We start from the raw sequence: 20,642 nt of genomic DNA, 5'->3' as shown, positions 1-20,642 counted from the left end.
CCAATGAAAGACGACACAACCCGTGCATGTAGCCAATGGGGAGGGAGCGGATAGGAAAGAGGCGGGGCAGGAAGTGGCGCCTGTGGCCGCAGGAGAGCTTGACGGGCAGTTGTCTTCTCCAATCAGATAGGGAAGGGGGCCACGGCCGGCCCGCGGCGGCTCAGCAGGCTGAAGACAGGCAGTTACTCTAGCCAATAGAAGGGCTCAGCATCCCCCTGCTAGCCCCGCCCCTGTGACCGCGCCGCGCCGGTCCCGCGTTTCCGGCCGGAGCCCTTTCCGTGTCGCGCCGCCGCCATGGCCTACCCGGGGGAGGACTACGACAACGAGGTGCGGCCGGGGAGCCGGGGGGGCGCGGGGGTCGGGTCCGGGCTGTTCGCGGGGACTCACTGCCGTCCTCTTCCTACAGGCTGCCTACGACCCTTACGCGTACTCCAACGACTATGATATGCACACGGGTTAGTGTGAGGGCCCCACGCGCGCCCCGGGCCTGCCTGCGCCCGGCCGGGTCTGTGGGCCCGGGCCGTGCGGCGACTGCCTCACTGCTTCTCCTTCTCCTCAGGAGACCCCAAGCAAGACCTGGCCTACGAGCGCCAGTACGAACAGCAGACTTACCAGGTGATCCCCGAAGTGATCAAAAACTTCATTCAGTATTTTCACAAGACGGTGTCAGATCTCATTGATCAGAAGGTGTACGAGCTCCAGGCCAGCCGTGTTTCCAGTGATGTTATTGACCAGAAGGTGTACGAGATCCAGGACATTTATGAGAACAGGTACAATACTATTCTTCAGCAGATGGAAATCGCTATTTAACTGTGATGCTGTTAAAAGGAAAGGCTGACTCCTGCCTGTGCTGTTCCAAACTTGGGCTTTCTCTGAAACAGGTTTGGTTTGGTTACTGTGGAAAAAAACTCCTAGGTATTTCCAGCCCGTGAGGCTATGTGAGTATACATGAGTTGTGATCTGTCTGAAGGGAAGTGTCAGCCCTGGCCTAACAGGAAGGGAGGCTGCAGAGAAGGCTTTCAGTGGTGCTAGTCAGGCAGTTTGCAGAAAGCTGTAGCTTTTGTGTCTCTTCCCAACAGCTACTTCCACTCGGCTAGTAGCCATGTCAGCTTGACATAAGGGGAATGTGGAAGTGACATACACATCTGTTTCATGCCTGGGGGATAAATTGAAGTCTCACTACTTAGTTTGTGATTCTCATTCTTTGCTTCAGCGCTGGACATACTAACAGGAGTTGGTGATGCTCTCAGCTTTCACCAAGTCCAAGGCCTCGCTGTGTTGTCATCTCTGACTCCAGCACTGTCATACTTAGTGAGACGTGGCTTTTCATACCACATGTGTGTCTGTTTTTCAGCTGGACAAAACTGACAGAAAGGTTTTTTAAGAACACTCCATGGCCAGAGGCTGAGGCCATTGCTCCTCAGGTTGGAAATGGTGAGTCTTTCACTTTCCCTTGGGTTCTCAGGGAGAGAAGGAACTGAATCCCTCCTTATCCTGAGTTAGCAGGGGCACAGAGTTGTTGCTGCCTGAGTCAGTCACCTTTGTTCACTCTGACAGCTCCTTCAGCAGACGCCTGGGAAGAAGTCAGACTTGAGCAAAGTGTGTTTTTGTGCCTCCTTTCATTGTTCTGGCAGGAGGCTCGTAGGCCTTGTGGCTTGCTGATGTCCTTCTCTGTTGTCTTTTCCAGATGCAGTTTTCCTGATCCTGTACAAGGAGCTGTACTACAGGCACATCTATGCCAAAGTCAGCGTGAGTGTCTTCCTGTGGGTTTCGTGCTGGCTTCTCTGTACCAGCAAACTTGACAGGTCTTCCTGCCACTACAGTATCAGTGGTCCCCTAATCTTTGCAAGGCAGGGTTGGATGGGTTCATGAGCTGTAAGTCACACTGATTTTAGGGAAGCTTAAAATTCTTGCTTTTTGTTAGTTTAGTAAGGATTCACTGATTGCTGAAAAGCAAGAAAGACTTGAGTGTCTGAGGCTCGTTAGCTGTCTCTTTAAGCTTCATAGTGATGAGTGTGCAGATTTCTCTGGTAGCTCAGATGAATCAGTAGACTGGATCTGAGTGTTCAAGAGGCTCTTTGTTGCTAACAGCAAATGTAATGGCTAGTGAGTCAGGGAAGAGGGGGATGTTGGAAGGTAACTGAATTTTCCTTTTTATTGCTTATTTGTGTTTCTTTGTGGCTTCTGCTCAAATGAGCAGGCAGTGAGGAGGGGTGTCACAAGTGGAAGGTGCATTATTTGTCATGAAAAACCTCACGTGGGATCAGAGTGCTTTGTGAAAAGGGAAACGTGGATACCATGAAGGATGGAGAAGAATGAAATGAAAGGAATAATGCTCTGTGAAACAAACAAAACAAGCTTTGCTTTTTTTAAGCCTATTTTTAAAACTCTTCAATCAGTGAGAAAGTCATAGTATTTGGTTCTTAAAGAAAAAAAAAAATCTCAACAGGTGTATGACTTGTGGGTAAATAAGAAATAACTGCAGTTTTACTGTGGACCAGAGGGTGGAGAAATGGACGCTTTTAAAAGGCTGCTGTGTTAACCCAAGCCAGGCTTCAACAGGAGAAACTGGTTTCTCAGGCTATGCTGTTAGTGGTTCTCAGACTCAGTGTCTCCAGCTGAAACAAGAACCAGTAGGTCAGGTGTTTAGAAATGATGTCCAGAAACAGAATTGTTGATCTATTAAGAATTCTCATGAGCAGAGAAGGAAGGAAAGCTGGTGAAGGTAATAGGAAGTTCTTGAATCTGAATAGTAGAGGGTAACCGGGAAGGTTAGTGCAGAATATTCTCAGGAGGTTTGACTGCTCGACATCCTGGGAGGAGCTCTATATAGGAAAAGGTCATCCCTGTTTTCTGGGACAACAGTGCTACAATTTCAGGTTTTCCGGGTGATGCTGGTGGGTGTGCTGGTTGAATACTGCCTCTAGCACTCCTGAACTAGACCCTCTACTATTGTGACTGTCCTTTTTATGCTGTTGCCCATGAACTCCCTCCTGCAGTGCTTGATTTGAAGCAGACTATGCTGACTTCTCTTTGCAGGGGGGACCCACGCTCGAGCAGAGATTTGAGTCCTATTACAATTACTGCAATCTCTTCAACTACATCCTCAGTGAGTTACTGCAATTAATTTCTGGTTTGTGAGTTTTGGGGAGAAAGATCAGCTGGAGAGGGCAGAGCTGAAGAAAGGGACAGAAGAACTGCAATTATATTTGTTTATAAATAATAGAGGGAAAGGTAGTCTGTAAGCTCTCTGTTTGAGTTTGTTGAATGAAGAGCAATTTATATCCATGGATTTAAAATGACAAAAAGCAGAAATAGTTTCCAATGCTTTCTGAAATACTGTAAAGAATAAAACTTATTTAGCTTTCTGTCTTGCTGAGAACTGCTTCACCTATCTTTATTAAAAAGTAAAATGAAACAGTAAGCTAAAGAAAACCTGCCCTGTTTCATAACTGTTTACTGTTGTTCACTCCCCTTGGAGCAAAAATGTTAGTGTTTGTGACTCCCTGCCAAGCCTCGTGTGGAGAATGGATCAGTTAGGATAAACCCCTGCAGTCTCTGTGCAGCTTCTGAGAGCTGATGCTGCTGAGCAGTCACACTCCTGAGATTAACCCTGTGCATGTTCATAGTCTTTGAAAGTGAAGGCAGTTGAGGTAGTCAAAGCTGCATCTCAGCCCTACTGAAAGCTTCATTCATCTGCTGCTCCATCTCCCATTTCAGGGAAATTCTTGTGTTCTTTAGTTTGTCTGTTCCTCCAGTTCTGACAATGTTCTTGCTGAAGGTGTTAACCCTCTCATCTGTTCTCCTGCAGATGCTGATGGCCCTGCTCCTCTGGAACTGCCCAACCAGTGGCTCTGGGATATCATTGATGAATTCATATACCAAGTATGTGATTATAAAACTGGGCCATTTTGAGGTGGCTTTGCCTTTATTAGTTGTATAAATTTTCCATCTCTTCCCTTGCTTTGTTTTCCATAGCAGGGGTACCATTGCAGGTTGAAAATCTTTGGTGATCACTGTTACTCTTGTGTTGCCAGGTGGATTAAGTAGTTGTAAATGTACCGATTTTTAAGTTACAGGGTGCTCTTTGGGGAGTCCTGAACTTTTGTGCCTATTTCTCTTTCAGAACAAAATTTATGTCTTTCTTAGTCAGTAGGGTCTTTATGTGTGCACTGGGAGATTGATGACCTGATTTGAAATAAGCTGTGGCCTGAGATCTTGACATTAAGAAATATTTTTCCATTTACTATTCTGAATGCAGCAGTACAGATCTGAAATGCTATTGGTTTTTCTCTTAAGAGAATATATTCTCTTCTCTGTAACTTTTTATTGTAGAGCTGCCTGGAATTCCTCAAGTGTTGTTTGGTCAGTCTTGAGAACAAAAAGGTTGTGTGCATATAAGGGAAAAAGATGTGTGTATGCAAACACGTCTTATAGTTTGGTCATTCTCCTTCCTATCAGACAGCAAATTTGCATTTAGTTGCCTTTCCTAATTGTTTAAGAGATCCTTTTCTGCTTCAGTCTGTCTCCTGGCCTTTTCCCTCTGTACTGTATAATTCTTTTAAGTGCTTTAAAGGTGGCATAATGTGCAATTTTGATTTCCATGTGATCTCATATGAAACTTTTTTTTATATGCAACTTGTAGTTTATTGTAATTCATTTGTGTGAGGAAGTTGTAAGATTAGTGCACTTACTTGCGCATCTCTAGACAAGCTGCTCATCACTGAATCTCTGCTTTTTCCTGTAGTTCCAGTCTTTCAGCCAGTACCGCTGTAAAACAGCCAAAAAGTCTGAAGAGGAAATTGATTTCCTTCGTTCCAACCCCAAGATCTGGAATGTCCACAGTGTCCTTAATGTGCTGCACTCTCTGGTCGACAAATCCAACATCAACCGACAGCTGGAGGTCTATACAAGTGGAGGTGAGCTTTGGGAGGTGCCAAGCAGCACTGCAGTCCGTGCTGCCTTGCTTTGATTTGACCCAAGCTGCTTAACTTTGTTTGGGAGCTGGATCAAACCCATAATCAGTGGATGGGAACTAGTTCTGTTTGCCTTAGGTGAGAAGTACCAGTGATTACATTTCAGGCCATGCTCCCTTTGTTTTAAGCAGAAAAGTACAGAAAGGGAAGCTTGCTTCCTTGGAGGATGGCACTGTGGTTCTTTTTTTCCCTAGGTGACCCTGAAAGTGTGGCTGGTGAATATGGGCGCCACTCCTTGTACAAGATGCTGGGCTATTTCAGCCTGGTTGGGCTGCTGCGTCTGCACTCTCTGCTGGGAGATTACTACCAAGCCATCAAGGTGCTGGAGAACATTGAGCTCAACAAGAAGGTAATACATGTTTTAACCCTCCTTTTGCAGTCTTCCAAATGCCTCTGTTGGAGCATGCTGGTGAAAAATTGCTGTACTGAATCTTCCAGCCGAGGAACTGTTTGTATCTGCTGTAGTTGTCAGGAGTTTGTGGCTGGGCACAGCTGGAGCTTTGGCATTAAATCAAGCCATATGATAATGCTTGATGCTGTTGCAGCACAATTGCCCAGTTTTTTAGGAGGTTTGCTGTGTTGTGCAATGCAGTGTTGTTACAGAGAATACTGCTGGAACTACAAGTGGTAGTGTAGTGGTAACTACTGAACACACCATTCTTACTTTTGCCAGTGGCTCTTTCTTGTATTTTTGACTTCTGTTCTCACTGTGCCCACTCCCACCTAGGCTGTTTTTGCCTTAGAATTGAGTGCTGCTTGTGGCTAATAAAAGTTCAGCTGCAATGGGTTTGGGGCCAAGGCTTGGCACAGATCTGCATATGTACTGTCTGGCACAGTATGTGGAGTGAAACGGGAAAAGGGAACTGAGCAGAGTAATGTTAGGCACAGAGCAAGAGTCCTCTCCTTGCAGGAAGCTGAAACTGGAAAACATAGGAAACGGGATGATCTAATAAAATAGTGAGGAAGCTGCTGCAGGGATGGGTGGGAGGTGAAGTATACTGAATTAACACTTTCCTTTCTGTATTTGGGATGGGAATGAAAGCAGAGGTGGCTGAATTGTGGCTAACAAGCAGTGTGGATTGTTTCTCCTGACATAGCGTGTTACTCCTTCCTCCTCAGAGCATGTACTCCCGGGTGCCTGAGTGCCAGGTGACCACCTATTACTATGTGGGCTTCGCTTACCTTATGATGCGGCGTTACCAGGATGCCATCCGTGTCTTTGCCAACATCCTCCTCTACATCCAGAGGACAAAGAGCATGTTTCAGAGGACGACCTACAAGTATGAGATGGTAAGACATAGAATAGACTACACTTCCCCAAAGAAAAAGCCACTGTCTTCTTTCCCATCCCTCCTGTATCACCTGGTAGCTTGTGTCTAATAGTCCAGCTTTATTACCCTGGACTTTGCTAGTGGTGGTGACTGGGGATCCTCTGAACTCCTTTGCCATGGGTAACAATATTTGCTCTTAGCTATGTTACTGGTAACTTTGGGTGTTCCCCATACTGTTGTCCCAGGTCCATCTGCACTCTAACTCTGAGCAGGGTTGTTAATGAGTATGAGTTGCTGATGATACTCTTGTCGATGCTTCTTCAGACTTAGTTGTGTTTCTAGTCCAGTGCTGCACTTCAGGTTGCTGCCATTGTCAGATGTATTTCCATTATCTGATAATCATTCACAGACATGGCTGTAGCAAAGCTCCTTTCTCTTTCTACCTAAGCTGTCTTACCTTCTGATTTTGGTGCCTGTTTTACCTGCTGTCTCCTTTTTATCCTTATGACTAATTCCTAACTCTTGGTTTAGCCAAATCCTGCCAGTCTTAATTCCATGACACTTCAAAAAGTTGGTTGGGTCTGTTTCAGCCACACAGCTGTCCATTTCATCCCACACTCATATAAATCTTCTTTCTGAGTGTTTTCTTCACTGACCTCCCTGACAACTGTCCCTTGCCAGGAGATGGTTGTTAAACTATCTGCCTTCCCTTCTCTGCATGCTCTTGTACTAAAAGAGTCAAACGTGCTTCTGGCCCTCTGGATTCTGCATGGCTCTGGATGCATTTACTCTGCACCTTCCTCTTGCCCACCCTCTCTTTTATTTCTAAGAGCCTTGATGTGTGGTTCATCCATTTGCTTTGCGCAGAGGCGCTGCTTCTTTGTGCTCTCCCCCATGAGCATTAGGACCATTAGTGCTTTGTGGAAAGGTTCTTCCTCTACAAAGTGCAGCTGCCAGCTCCCTTGGGCACCCTAAAGCCTGAGCACACTGTGGTGCTGACAGGATCTCCTCTCTGTCTCAGATCAACAAGCAGAACGAGCAGATGCACGCGCTGCTGGCCATTGCCCTCACCATGTACCCCATGCGCATAGATGAGAGCATCCACCTGCAGCTGCGCGAGAAGTACGGGGACAAGATGCTGCGCATGCAGAAGGGCGACGCGCAGGTCTACGAGGAGCTCTTCAGTTACGCTTGCCCCAAGTTCCTCTCCCCTGTGGTGCCCAATTATGACAACGTCCACCCCAACTACCACAAGGAGCCCTTCCTGCAGCAGCTCAAGGTCTTCGCTGATGAAGTTCAGCAGCAGGCCCAGCTCTCAACCATCCGTAGCTTCCTCAAGCTCTACACCACCATGCCTGTGGCGAAGCTGGCCGGCTTCTTAGACCTCACAGAGCAGGAGTTCCGTATCCAGCTGCTCGTCTTCAAGCACAAGATGAAGAACCTGGTATGGACCAGTGGCATATCTGCCCTGGATGGAGAGTTCCAGTCTGCCTCTGAGGTTGACTTTTATATTGACAAGGTTGGTATCTGCCACTTGCTTGCTGGGAAGTTCTTTCACCCAGGAAATTTTGGAATTGGCAGCACCTAGTTTTGGTCCAATCTGTGGGAGACATTCCTTTTTCCTTTGCCATTTATAAAGCTTGCCTGCCCATGAAGTTCTAGCCCTGCATGAAAAGGTTGTCAGTGGAAAAAGAGTGATGGAATATCACAGGCAGCTTTGTCAGTCAACGTACCTAGAAAACAAACACTTCCTCAGGACAGAGGGCTTGTCAGTGTTCTGGGAGGTGATAATTGAGTGACAGATAGTGCTGCTGTTTGTGTGTCAGGTGGGATTGTCCTTTTAGGTGTCCCCCAAATCTCTCCTTTGTTTGACAAAGCAGAGGTGTTACTTGGTCGTATTACAGGTCTACTTTGCACTGGAACAGCATTTAGTTATGGCTGCTACAGGAGGAATCTAAACACAAGGTGTGGAGCTGTCACCATCTGCCTTGGAGCTCCAGCAGCAGGAAGCGTAGCAAAGGGTCTTGTAGGACTGTAGTCAAAGAAGACAGCAGTAACCATTAGGTTTCATGCTAGGAGGGAGACCAGGTTACCATGTGTTCTTGGTCCTTGTAGCAGACCTCTTCTTGCAAGGTCTCATGCCATGTCTCAGCCCAGCTGTCGTGGCATATAGCATGACTGAAAAGAGGGAACTGGGGTTGGAACTGTCAATCTGCTGCAAGGAAGACAAAACCAGAGTGTGTAAGAATGTGGGAAGCAAATACAATGTGAATAGGGAACCCATCCCAGACAAAGGTATGAGGGAAGGCAGCCCAAGGAGAACTGGATGGGTGCTGTGGGATTAGCACAGGTCATATATGTGTGGTGCTGAACCATGGCCGGGTGAAGCCCTTTAGGTGGATCTTTATGTTTGGCAGTTCTTGCTGTCTCCCTGCTAGTAGCACAGTCCTTTTCCTAATCTTATCCTGTTCTCTTCCCAGGACATGATCCATATTGCAGACACAAAGGTCGCTCGACGCTATGGGGACTTCTTCATCCGCCAGATCCACAAGTTTGAGGAGGTGAGGCCAGGGTGGGAGAGCTGTGTAGCTCTGTAGGAAACATGGGACAGTCATTGGGCTGTGCAGGCCCTCGAGGGTCCACACTTGTGTGAGACAGCTGTATAATTCCGTGCTGGACTTAGGCCTGGCTCTGCAAGGCACTGGGCAAAGGCAGGTGTTCTAAGCAGCAGCTGCTGGCCTTTGAGGAATGGTATGTTTTTGTGAGAAGTGCTCAGTTGAGCCACAGTGGAAAAGGAGGAGTTTTACTGTCCAGGGATGCCAATTCCATTGTCCCTAGATAAATGTGGTGTCCCTGTCAGTAACACAACCAAAATCATATCTCTAACTTCATAACTATGGCTCAGAGATTTCTGGAGCATAGATGGCTTCAGCATTGAGCTTGGCCAAGAGGTGACATTCTGTCTCTACTCTCTCCCAGTGGAGGTTGTTCTGCACTGGAAACTCAGAGGACAAAATTCTGAGATTTAGGGACTTAATAGAGGGTTGTGATACCGCTGCTACAAGTTTGTATCCTCTCTTCTCCCCACATCTTCCTCTGCTAGCTTGGAAAGGAGAGTTCTACTTATTCCCCTTCTGCTTGACACACTGTGAGAGCTTGAGAGCTCTCTTGTCAGAGAGCTGGAGAGGAAGGAGTTAAGAGGCCGTGGATAAGGTGTGCTGAGGGGAACAGCAGTGTGCATCAATCACTGTGTATTTTTCTGACCTTTGCTTTCTCTAATTCCAGCTGAACCGAACATTGAAGAAGATGGGCCAGAGACCCTAATGTGGATGCACTGCAGGCCTGGGCAGAGAAGTGGGTGGGAGAGATTATTCTCTGTGTTGAGGGAGGGGAGCTCAGAGTTCTGGCATTTCTGGAATCTCCTGTGACTCAGAAGGTATTTTGTATTTAAATATGCAGACTTGTTTGGCTCAAACTATCCTACAAAGGACAAGGCATCTAATAAATTAGTGGAATTTTCCTGATGAGCATTTGTACTCATTATTTTTCCTCTGTATAAGAATATAACTGCATCTGGACACATGGGCAGCTGCTGTTGGCTTGGTACTCTTGTTGATGCATGTTGTAGGTCACAATAGGGAGCAGATCTGTTTAGGTGCTCTGTACATTCACCATGCACAGCAAATAATAGGGGAGGCTGCAGGGCTGATTGACAGGAACAAAATGAGCTGTTCTACAGTGCCTTCGCAGGATTTTGAGAAGAGATGTAAGCTAATGCTATTCCTTCAGCTTTTACTCCTTGCAGTGAATAGACCTGAGTTGTAATTACATTCTTAGAAGGTTGCATTTTTGCCTTTCCTCCCCTCTATTTTATTTTAGTTGCTATGGAGTAGAAATGCTCCAAAGTGGATTGTCATGTTTTTAAAGGAGTGGGGAGAATTTTTGTAAACATTGAACCAATATTAACTAGTTGTCTGGTGAAATGTCCTTGCTGGAGGATGTGTTTTATTTCAGCAGAATGATGCCCGAGACCTGGCCCTTAATTTAATTGAGTTCAGTTTCTCTGGAAAACTCCCCGAGGGTCTTTAATTTATTAAAACCTTTTAAATGCAAATTTTCCCTGCTCTCCAGCTACAAATTTGTAGTGGCTTGAAAAAAAGAGGGGAAAAGGCTGAAAACGAGTCATGTATAAGGGAATCAAGGACCTACAAGTATTGGGGAAGAGAATGAAAAGAATGAATCACATCCCTCCACAGCCTCTCTCCCTTTTGCCATCTTTAAATAGTTTGGTGTTTGAGTGGTAGAAACAGGTGTAAGAGGAAAACCTGCTTGTGTAATAGAAAGCTACACAAAGTGTGTTTCAGATACACCATCTGCCTCTTTGTACCTCTCCCTCTCATTCCTTTCCACTGAGAGAGGTGTCCTAGCTGTCCAGTTTGGCTCTGTGTGTGATGCTGTTTAAACAAAGGGAATAATTAGCCTTTGTTGGATTATATTCTGTGTTTGAATGAGGGTCAAGTTTCCAGTGTCCTAGATACTGCTCAAAAGTAAACTCTGTTTCCCATCACAAAGTAACTCGGGCAGTACGGGCAGCACACTGAGACTAAAAGAGCAATTTCTGTTGGCTTCCTAGCTGCCAGTGTTGGTGTTATGGATGCTAGGAGCTCACTGTCTCCAGTTCTGAAGGGCTTGAGGCAGCCATATCATTCATTAAAGGATTGAGATGCCACCGCATTGCAGCAGCCCATGGGAACCTGTGTTCACATCAAGCAGAATCTGCTCCTTTTTGATTTTAGGGCTGGCACTTTCCTTCTGTGTATTTGCTAACAGCAGCACAATAAGCATACCTGTCAACCGCAACTGCCCTACTTTCTTCTATCCAAAGCCTAAATCTTTCCCAGGAAGTGCTCAGGTAGACGTTATACACAACATGAGAACCCTGGCAGGTATCTCCATAATCAGTTCTGGTTCATAGCATAGCAAAAAATCCAGCGTGTTGCTGGGATTTTAATATCTGCTTGGCATGTCGGAATTAGAGATTTTTAATGCATATCTGTATCATCTGAAACACTCCAGTGGTTACAGGCTGTTCTCAGGTCTGTGAATATGCTGCTGCTTTGTTTCCATCTGCCAGAGCAGTTTCCAAAGGGTGCACAGAGACCGTGCACTGATGTCCCTGGCTCTGCGCCTCTGAGGGACTGCGGAAGGTTAACTGAGCAGGACTGGCACTTGGTGGAATGAAGCCAGGAGGAGCTTGCAGCTCTCACTGGGTGGAAAGATGGGCTCAGCGAGCTGCGGTGCCTGGCACTGCTTGAGGCTGGAGGAATGCAGGGTGTTCAGCAGCATCAACAGAGCTCCACTGGTGCTGGGAAGGCGCTCCAGAGGGAGGTGGGGATGGCTAGAGCTCCAGCCTCGCCTGCTGCAGCAGGGATAGGTGAGTGGAGATGGACAAAATGGTTTTGTCAGAGGGAACCACAGTGCAGGGTCATGTGCTCTGTGCCTCTGTCTCTGACCTACAGTTGTGAAGGGGTGAGTGTAATTATGGAACCTGGAAAACTCAAGAAAACTTCCCTCATCCTGCTGTCCCTTAGGATACATCAGGAAGACGCTGTCAGGCAGCTCGGGGGATGCTGAATAGCCAGCACAGTCATTACAAAACTGACACAATGTTTCATTTCCTTTTTTTGCTTACAGAGTAGTTTTTCTTGTGATTTACGACACAGCTTATCTCGAGCACAGAGTGGGGAGATTGTACAAACCAGTCAGAGAATTTATTTTTCACTTGTTCAGGGACTGTAGACTGATGGAAAGAACAGTGGAGTAGAAGAAAGAGGGTACTACTGATGAAATCTGAGTGAAGGAAGGAGTGTAGAGCCCATACAAAATAACTACAGAGAATGGACTCAAAGATTTGGAACTGGCAGCAATAAGCTCAACATCAGTGTGATGGTTTGGTCTTCCATAGAGGTAGCTGTTGGAGGTGAAAAGAAAGTTAAGCCAAATAATGTAGCCTTTAATAGTGTGCTTCTCCCCCTTGTCAAGCCATCGCTCGGAGCGTGCACGCCAGCTCTCCTGACAATCCATCGCCTCGATGTTGTGGGTTCCTGAGATTGTAGCACACTCTTCCTCCGCGTCTTCCAGGGCTTCCTGTGAAGCGCTGCCTGTGACTCCAAGTGTCTTGATCTTCAAAGCTCTCCTTGGCCCTGAGCCTAACCTGGGAACCACCTATGTCCCAGATATACTCCACTGCTTATGCCCCTAGGACTGCTGAGGACTGCTTCTGCCTGGAGCAGCTTCTGTCTAAGCCTGAGAGGGTTTCAGAAATCACGCTGCCGAGTGGTTTTTAATCTAGTTGAATTTAAGTTGTATTCAGGCCGAACTCTTTCCCCGAGGTGGGAGAGCGTGCTCTCCCCAGCAGGCCGCCCTGCTCTCCGGGAAGCGCTGAGCCCGGGGGCCCGGGAGCTTCCGCGGCGTGTGCGGGCCCCGCCCCCGGAGCCCCGCCCCGGGAGGCCCCGCCCGGCCCCGCGCTGGCGGCGGCGGCGGCGGCGCGGGGAGCGGCCGCCCCGATGTCGGGTCCGCGGGGCGCCCTGCAAGCCTGGTGCCGCCGGCAGTGCGAGGGCTACCGCGGCGTGGAGATCCGCGACCTCAGCACCTCGTTCCGCGACGGACTGGCCTTCTGCGCCATCCTGCACCGCCACCGGCCCGACCTCCTGTGAGTGCAGGCCGCGCCTTGCCGCCGCTCGGACGGGGCGCCGCGGGGCCCCGGCTGCCGCCGCGGGCGCTGCTTGGCAGGAGGAGCGGGGGGCGCGGAGGTTTGGGGCGCGGGACCCTCGGGACCCCCCTCTCTGGAGGGGTTGCGCCGCCTGTGCTCAGCAGCGATCACGGGGGGCTCACAGGGTTTTGGGGGGATGGAGGAGCCGTGGGAAACGGCTCCAGGCTGACTGGCAGGGAAGCTCCCTGAGCGTGGACATGAGGGGCTCAGAGAGCATTTGTGTCTCTGTTGCGCTGATGTGCTGGTAGGGGATGCGCTGAAGAAGATGCTGTCGAGAAATAGTTGGGTACTGGGAATGAAGAATTCCATATTCCCAGGCAGTGCTCAAAGCCAGATTGTAAGGAGCTCTAAGCATCTTGGTCCGCTGGAAGGTTTCCCTGCCCATGGCAGCAGGGCTGGAATCAGATGATCTTTCAGGTCCCTTCCAAGCCAAACTATCAGTCTGTGTTTCAGCAAACGACCTTCTGACCTGGTTCTGCTGACCTGTCAAGGTCAGGGTTAGCAGAAGTCCTGTGATAGAAGGGTGGTGAGAGCATGGAGGTGGACTAGGTCTGTGTGCCCTAATGGGAGTGGTGCCTACTGGAGAAGAGACACAGTGTTGGTATCTGGGTGCGGGAGTGTTTTGCCTCAGCAAGAGGTGAGTTTTCCCACTTCAGGAGGGCCAGAGGCCTGTCCTGCACAGGGACATTCCCAGAGGCAGCCACTGAAAACTGTAGAGGCCTGGACCAGGTTGCTGCTTGCGTTTGCTTCTAGCTTGTTTTCTCTGAATGCCACAGTGAAAGCAGGAGGTAGAAAAAGCAAGTAGGGGTGTTGATCCTCTCTAGCCTCCCCCAATTTGGGTGTCTCTGGGGGGGAAGGTGAGTTTCAGGAGGCAGACAGTGAGTTTGGGATTGCTTGGGGGCGCGTGTCAGGCTGGAGAAACTGGCTGAGCCGCTGGAAGGAATCTGCCCCGACCTGCACTGTAACCCTGTGTGCCCCGGCAGTGCTGGGAATCCGGCGCCCATCTGCTCTAATCCCTGGGAGCCCTTGTAGGGCAGGTAGGCATCGCCCCAGCTCGCTGTGCCTGCGGCATGTGCGCTCCTCAGTCTGCTTCTAAAGCCGCAGGGGTGATGCATCCCGTCATGTTCTGCTCTGGGGTTGGTGGTTCTTCCTCTGAGGCTGCCCATACTGACCAAGTTCTCTTTCCTGAGCTGGCCTCAGGAAGGCCTTTTGCCATGATGGCAGCCTCTGGCAGGCAGAGGGTTGGCTGTGACTGCCCTGTGGAGCTGCGGTGGCCATGAGGGAGTGGAACAGGCTGGTGTCCTTACAAGCTAAAGCTGAGCAGGTAGGCTGGAAACTGAACTGCTGCCTGCAGTATTTCAGGTGGTTGCCCCAAAACCCTCAGCATGGTGCTCTGGAATGACTGAGGGCCATGACATTCGATGTCTTTGCATCACATCTCTGGGTCTTGAGGGAGCTATGTGGTCTTGTGTCCTGCAGCTCTTGGATGGTATGGCTCACTCTGACTAGCTAGAATGGAGCCTCTGAAAATGGTCCCAGTTACAAGGCTGTTGGGTGGGAAGAGGCAAATTAAGGACAGGAGCACTTGCAATTATAATTTTTCTTTTGTAAAAGGCACAGCAGCTGGGAACTGAAAAGCAGAGGTTCAGTAAAAGCTTATGATAAATACCACTAAAACCACCTGATGGTTTCCCATTAACCATATTTGCCATCCCATTAAAGCAGAGGCTGCTGCTCTTAAGTTGTCAGTGGGCTTAAATCTGCTCCTTGCAGATGTCCTAACTATGTGCTTCACAGGTCCTCTGCACGAGCTGCATTGTAGAGACAAGGCCCAGGGCCTTACAAGGACATGGCATGTTGTAGAAGGATTTTCAGACTGTCAGGAAAGCAGCATCATTTCATCTGATTCCAGCTTCTTCAGCCTGTCCCGATTTGGAAGTAGGAAGATTGGATCAGAGGCAGTAAATCTCCTGACAGCAGAGGAAAAGTGGTTGCCCTTCTTTTCTTCTAAAGTGCTTTCAGTCAGTGCAGTAATGGGACTTGGCAGGGATCTGCAATGCCTTTCTGACCTTGTGTGGTCTTCCTTTGTGCGGGGCTCTCCTGGCCCGCATGAGACAGCTGCGCTGCTCCCCAAAGGCTGGAGTTCCTCTGAGCTCCACAGAACTGCCAATTCCTCAGCTTCCCTGCTTCCTGCTGGCTTCTCCTGGGATTGCAGAGAGGAGGAATGGGCACATCCATGGGAGAGCTGAGTTGAAGCTCTTCTCTACCTGTGTGACACCACTCCACTGCCACCCTGATCCCCTGGGCAATGCTGCTGTGGTGGCTGTCAGCCTATCCCAGTTTTCTGACCTTTCCTGGGTGCACCACTGTTGTGCTGCTGTGCTTGGAGGGAACACACTGAGGAAGAGGCTGTCATGAAGGACCCTATGGGTAAGTGAGACTGAGGACAGTTTTCTGCATGACTCCTGATTTGAACACAGTCACCATGGAATAAGGCAAATTGGTATCAGAGGGATGTGCTGCCCTGGAGAGCTTTAGAGCAGCTCCTGCAGAGCTCTTGGAAGCACTATAGATTTGGGCTTTTTGAAAGAAGTAGACTGGAATTCCTCAGTGTCTGCTGAATTCAGTTAAAGGTGTCTTGAAGTGACCACCATGAATGAGGTGCATACCTCCAGGACCTGTGTGTTGAACCGTGCAGATAAAAATCCCTGACTCCATTGTTGTAGGCACTTCACTTGGCTTCGTTACCTCGCTGTCCCAGTCAGGGAAATGGGAAACTTGGATTTAGCCTCTGACTGTGCTGCTGGCTGTGTGATCTGGAGATGAGGCATTTAATCTCTTCTCTTCTCTTTTCAGTTAAGCTGTCAACAGCCAGACCAACTTGACAGTGGACTATGGGGATTAATGAGTTAGTTTGCTCAGTGCTCTAGAAATCTGAAGCATGAAATTAGTGTTTACAAGGCATTTGCTACAGATTAATGAAGCAAAGAGCATCTTTCAGCATCTCAAACTGTACAGCCTCCCTGGCATGCAGGGAAGGATCTTGGCATTCAGGGGTGAGAATAAAGGAGTATGGCACATGCCTTTGGAGTGTTGGGAGAGATGGAGGCTTGAGGATAACAGGAGATGAGAGTTGTTTTAGAAACGCTGTTTTGTGTCCCTAGAGCTGTGGGTTTGGTTACAGGCAGGATCACAAATCTTGTTTGTTCCTTCCCATGTACTGTCTGCTTTTCCCTGACAAGACCTGGAAAGCTGAATGGCTTATTATGTGGCACTGCCTTAAAGTGCTCATGATTTATATTTGAGGAATCCAGGAATTTGCTCTGGTTTTAGCTGTACAGCACACCCTTCCCCCTTCCCTGGATCTGCTGTACTCCCTGGCAGCTGCCCTAAACCCTGGAGTGCTTAGTGGCTCTGCATGTATCTAATTAGGTAAGTGCTTGGGATGTTATTTGCATAGAATATTACTCCAGGATATGGTACAACACTGGGGTTTGCTGAGTCAAGACAATTGTTCAGCTGGGATAGCCAGAGTCCTGCCTGTTCTTCCATCCAGTCCCTTGGATGGGTATACTGGCAGGAGAGGAGCCTGAGCAGGGCTGGATGAGAGACTGCTGAGATCAGGGCAAGGAAATAATGTGACGTGCAGCCACACAGAACTGCGAGATGGCAAGTTCTGGGCTCTCTGCAGAGGAGACAGCTTATAGAGGAGAAAGGGGTGTGTCTGGAGTGACTTGTCCCTGTGCCTGAGAGGCCATCCTCCTTGCACATCGGTACTGGGAGCTTGCCTGGAGCCACAGGGATGCCATGTGACCAAATGGCATATGGGAGTGCTCATGTCAGGAGCAACACAGGTCAGTGTGGTCCTACTTGGCTTCTCAGAGAGGGAGCTGGAAAATGCAGTGGAGAGGAACTGAATAAACTCATCCCTGGGGCCATGTACTGATGGACTTCAACATCTCAGATAAAGCTGAGCCTGCAATCCTACATTAGTGGAAAAGAATCTTCTATTCCCTTGCTGCTTGGTAACCCCTCGATACCTCTTGAGCGTCACGTCCTCTCTGCTGGCATCTGCTTTTCCTAATGGAGTTGCCTTGGTGTACTAAAACAGCTTTTGGTTTGCTGGGGCAGAGTGGAATGGAAGTGATGTTTTGTCTGTCAGAAAATACTCTCCCAGCCCAGCCCACCAAGGAGTCTTCCAGCTTCCAGCTACACCACTCCCATATCCTGAAAGTGAAGGCATTCAAAATGAAGGTCATGAATGTTTAGAGGGCAGTTGATATATAACTTTGCCTGTGTTCCAAGTTGGCATTTTTCTTTAAAAGGAAAAAAAAATACTGCAAGGTTAAAGGACTTCTCTTGGCAAAAACAAAACAAAAACTTAGGGAAAAAACATCTCCTAGTGGAGATTAGTTATAATTACAAAAATGGCAGTGGTTTTTACATTAAAGCATAGGCTGCAGCTGAAGCTTTTGCTCACCAGCATGTAGAGAAGGAAAAGTTGTGGTATTTTGAGCAGTCTGAGCTGTGTACATGTATTCACTTGAGCTTTCAGGAAGGTAACAGAGCTGTACATCCAGCCCACCTTTCTGTGTGTCTGCTGCATTTGTTCCTGCAGTAGTGAGCGGCTGCAGCTTCGTTCGTCTGTGAGGAAACAGCACCAGCAGCCTCTTGCTTTTGAAGGGAGGAAGTGTAATTTTATGGTGGTGTAGGCAGCTGGGAAAACCTTCCTGAGCTCATCACAGACTTCCTCTGCAGCTTTGGGAAAGCGGCTGAAGGGCTTCAAGACGGGGCTGGCTGCCCTGCTGTGTGGCGCCAGGACAGGTTGTGTTGGTGTTCCAGGAAAAGGCAGTAAGATCCAGAGGGGGATGGAGGAAGGAGGTTCATGTAGCCCCTCTCTGCAGGTGCATGGTGCCACCTCACCTGGATCCTGCACACCACCTTCGAGGTGGGGAATGCATTCCCTCCTCTAGTCTGAATTGTCCTTCTGTGTTGATCTCCCAAGCTTTGGCAGTCTCTGTGGTCGATTGAGGTGGCTTTGCTTGACCCTAGACCTCTCTGGACTGCCTCCTCCCATGAATCCAGCTAGCTGCTGCATGAGTTTTTTGTAACAAAGCTGAGATCCTTGGCAGGAAGGAGCTGTAAGCAATGCAGTGTGATGCTGTTTTCACACGTTGTACCCACACACACATGCAGAAGGCATAACTAACTCCTTCCTGCATTTCTCCTCCTCTTTTGAAAGCCTGCAGACTGCTTTAACTTTCTGCCCTCTGCTTCCCTGGTGAAGGCAGCTAATCAGTCCCTGTGGCCAGGTTGAACCCCCAGAGGGCTCCAGGGGAACAAGTGAAATGGGTTGCCACAAACGGATCCCCTGGGTTGGAGGCTGCTGGGATTCCTCTTTGTGCCTTGAGCACCTTGCATTCAGCTCCAAGGGCTGCAGCTGAGGATGATTTGTTGTGCACTGTGAATGTTTGGGGGAAAACAAGGACAGAAGTGCAGTTGAAGATCTTCTGTGTCACCCCAGATTCCTTAAGGTGGTGCAGGGAGGTTTGTCTGAGGATCCTCATAGAGCCACCTGTATCTGTCCCTTCTTTCTTTTGAGGTGAGGGATCTGTATCCCCATCCACCACTGTTGTGCCAGTGGCCTTGGAAAAGCAAGTTTGGGGTCATGTCGTGCAGTGTTTGGTGCAGCAGTGTGTGGTGCTAATTGAAACATGGCCCTGGTGTTTCTGCAGCCTTTAATCTCAAGGGCAGAAGCGGGTAACAAGAGACAAGAATACATTTTGATTTCCTGGTCACCACCCATTTAGGACTCGCTTTCTTTTTTTAATTGCAATTTCCCTTTGATTTCCTTGTCCCGTTAAAACCTGAAATCTGCTTTGCCAAGGTTTTGTTTATCTAGGATCTTATGTGTTGAGTTGTTGTAAGGTTGACTGTCCTGGGAATCTACGTGTGATGGCATTGGGGCACTTTTCCTTCTGCACTTCATGTGGCTATTTTGTGCTTTCTCATTTCAGAGACTTTGATTCTCTCTCCAAGGATGACGTCTATGAGAATAATCGCTTGGTAAGTTCCTTAAGAACTTGTGCACTGTTCTGCAGTGCACAAAAGGAAGAAATTGTGTGAGAATGACTCGATGGAGGTCATGTAGTGTGGGAGGAATTTGTGACAATGCTGAGGGTATAAGAAAAATCTCTGTAAGTAACAGGCAGGAGCTTCTCTGGGAACGAGGGAATCTGAAACATCAGCTTCCAGCCTGTTTATCCTAATAGTTGCCAAGACAATATCTCAGGTGAAGATTTAAATGGTGCAACATCTTGACTTCAGTTGTTCCAGATTTGCAGGCAATGGAAGCTGGAAGCTAGTTTTACTTCAGGCATCAGCAGAGAGGAAGGTCATGCTAGACCCTGGTCTGCAATGTTCCCTTCCTGCTTGGGACAGCTGGAGCCAGTAGCAGAAGCAGGCAGTGTGGAATGGGGAGGTGTCCCAGCCCCAGGGGCTAGTGTAGGACAGATCAGCCCTGCTTTTTTCAAATAACAGAAAGACCAAGTTGCTGCAGGCTCCATCTGATAGTCTGTGGAAAGGCATGGCCCATCACCTCCCCAAGATGAGTTATGCTACATGGAAATATCTTAAGGGTGGATGTCGAGGAAGAGGCCAGACTCTTCAGTGGTGCCCAGCAACAGGAGAAGGGGCAATGGTACAAACTGAATTACAGGAATTCCTCAGCTGAATATGAGGAAAAACATTTTTTACTGTGAGGTTGACAGAGCACTGGACTAGGCTGTCCAGAGAGGAAGTGGAGTCTCTTGCTCTGGGGATATTTAAACCCCAGCTGGGTGTGATTTTGTGTCACCTTTTGGACTAGATGATGTCTGAGGTCTCTTTCAACCCCAGCCATTCTGTAATTCTGTGATTTGGGATTTACAGAGTTAGGGCTGTCCAGCTGTGTCCTGGCATGTCCTTTCCTAACCTGTTGGCCCCTTGCAATCATTAGCAGCTTTTTCCATTCAAGACCCATGCAATGCGTATCTTGTCCTATTAGAGACCTCTCAGGTGGGGTCTCTCTTCTCTCCTTGCTCCTTGCAGCCTTGTGTTCAGTAAGACTCAGTCTGGACAACTGGTTTAAAGCCAGGCTGAGCAGAGCAGGATGTCCATGGGGGCCACTTCTATGCCACTAGATACTGCAAATATCCATTTTCTTTTGTTTCTCCAATACTTTCCTTTATACCTCATACCCTGCACAGCACCTCATGCCCCAGACACTAGGCACCTTCAGTCTTTACCCACACCCAGTACCTTTACCTGTGCACCTGGTACCTCACCATTCAGTGCCCAAACCACTCTCATCTCTTCCTGACTTACTTCTCTTCAGTCCCTGCCATAGTCTTGCACCCCTGTCCCTGGGAGATCACTGTGGGTGTGCTGCCCTTGGCTTAGCAGAGGGATGGCCAGTGTAGAGACAGTAATCCACACACACTGACAAGTGGGAAACTCTTCAACAGCTTTTTTTCTCTTGCATTCTTTCTTTTTGTAGCTGTGTATGCAGTTGGAGGAGATGGGTGCTTCTTATCACAGTGTCCTTGTTTCTGCTTGCTCAGACACAGAAAAGTACTGGAAGTA

The 20,642-nt window shown here is 48.4% G+C and overlaps 2 protein-coding genes across 4 annotated transcripts in view; both read left to right on the top strand.

Moving 5' to 3' along the window:
* The first annotated feature begins 165 nt into the window (after positions 1-165).
* Positions 166-9,771, top strand: EIF3L (eukaryotic translation initiation factor 3 subunit L). Its single transcript, XM_009086492.4, has 13 exons — positions 166-327; positions 407-455; positions 560-770; positions 1,355-1,434; positions 1,688-1,749; positions 3,040-3,109; positions 3,812-3,885; positions 4,748-4,919; positions 5,171-5,325; positions 6,096-6,266; positions 7,269-7,766; positions 8,728-8,808; positions 9,533-9,771. The coding sequence occupies exons 1-13, from the start codon at positions 295-297 to the stop codon at positions 9,569-9,571; spliced, it is 1,695 nt and encodes a 564-aa protein (XP_009084740.1). The 5' UTR covers positions 166-294; the 3' UTR covers positions 9,572-9,771.
* Positions 9,772-12,774: 3,003 nt separating this feature from the next.
* The window catches only part of MICALL1 (MICAL like 1), a 21,841-nt gene continuing 13,973 nt past the window's right edge, over positions 12,775-20,642 (top strand). For 2 of the 3 annotated variants that reach the window (XM_030238026.2, XM_018910409.3), the window contains exons 1-2: positions 12,776-12,959; positions 19,037-19,085. In XM_030238026.2, coding sequence (XP_030093886.1) covers positions 12,814-12,959; positions 19,037-19,085 — 195 coding nt within the window. In that variant the 5' untranslated portion in view covers positions 12,776-12,813. Of the gene's footprint in view, positions 12,960-19,036; positions 19,086-20,642 lie in introns of all 3 variants that reach the window. The other variant, XM_050984841.1, reaches the window with a different exon arrangement.

The sequence above is a fragment of the Serinus canaria genome, chromosome 1A (genome assembly GCF_022539315.1).
Source record: "Serinus canaria isolate serCan28SL12 chromosome 1A, serCan2020, whole genome shotgun sequence".
Taxonomy (NCBI): domain Eukaryota; kingdom Metazoa; phylum Chordata; class Aves; order Passeriformes; family Fringillidae; genus Serinus; species Serinus canaria.
The sequence above is the reverse complement of the archived record's forward strand: the minus strand, read 5'-3'. Positions and strand labels throughout refer to the sequence as shown.

Coding starts and splice junctions, on each gene's coding strand:
- EIF3L (XM_009086492.4), top strand. CDS start 295: ATGGCCTACCCGGGGGAGGACTACGACAACGAG. Junction 456..559: donor CGACTATGATATGCACACGG/GTTAGTGTGAGG, acceptor CCTTCTCCTCAG/GAGACCCCAAGCAAGACCTG. Junction 4,920..5,170: donor GGAGGTCTATACAAGTGGAG/GTGAGCTTTGGG, acceptor TTTTTTCCCTAG/GTGACCCTGAAAGTGTGGCT.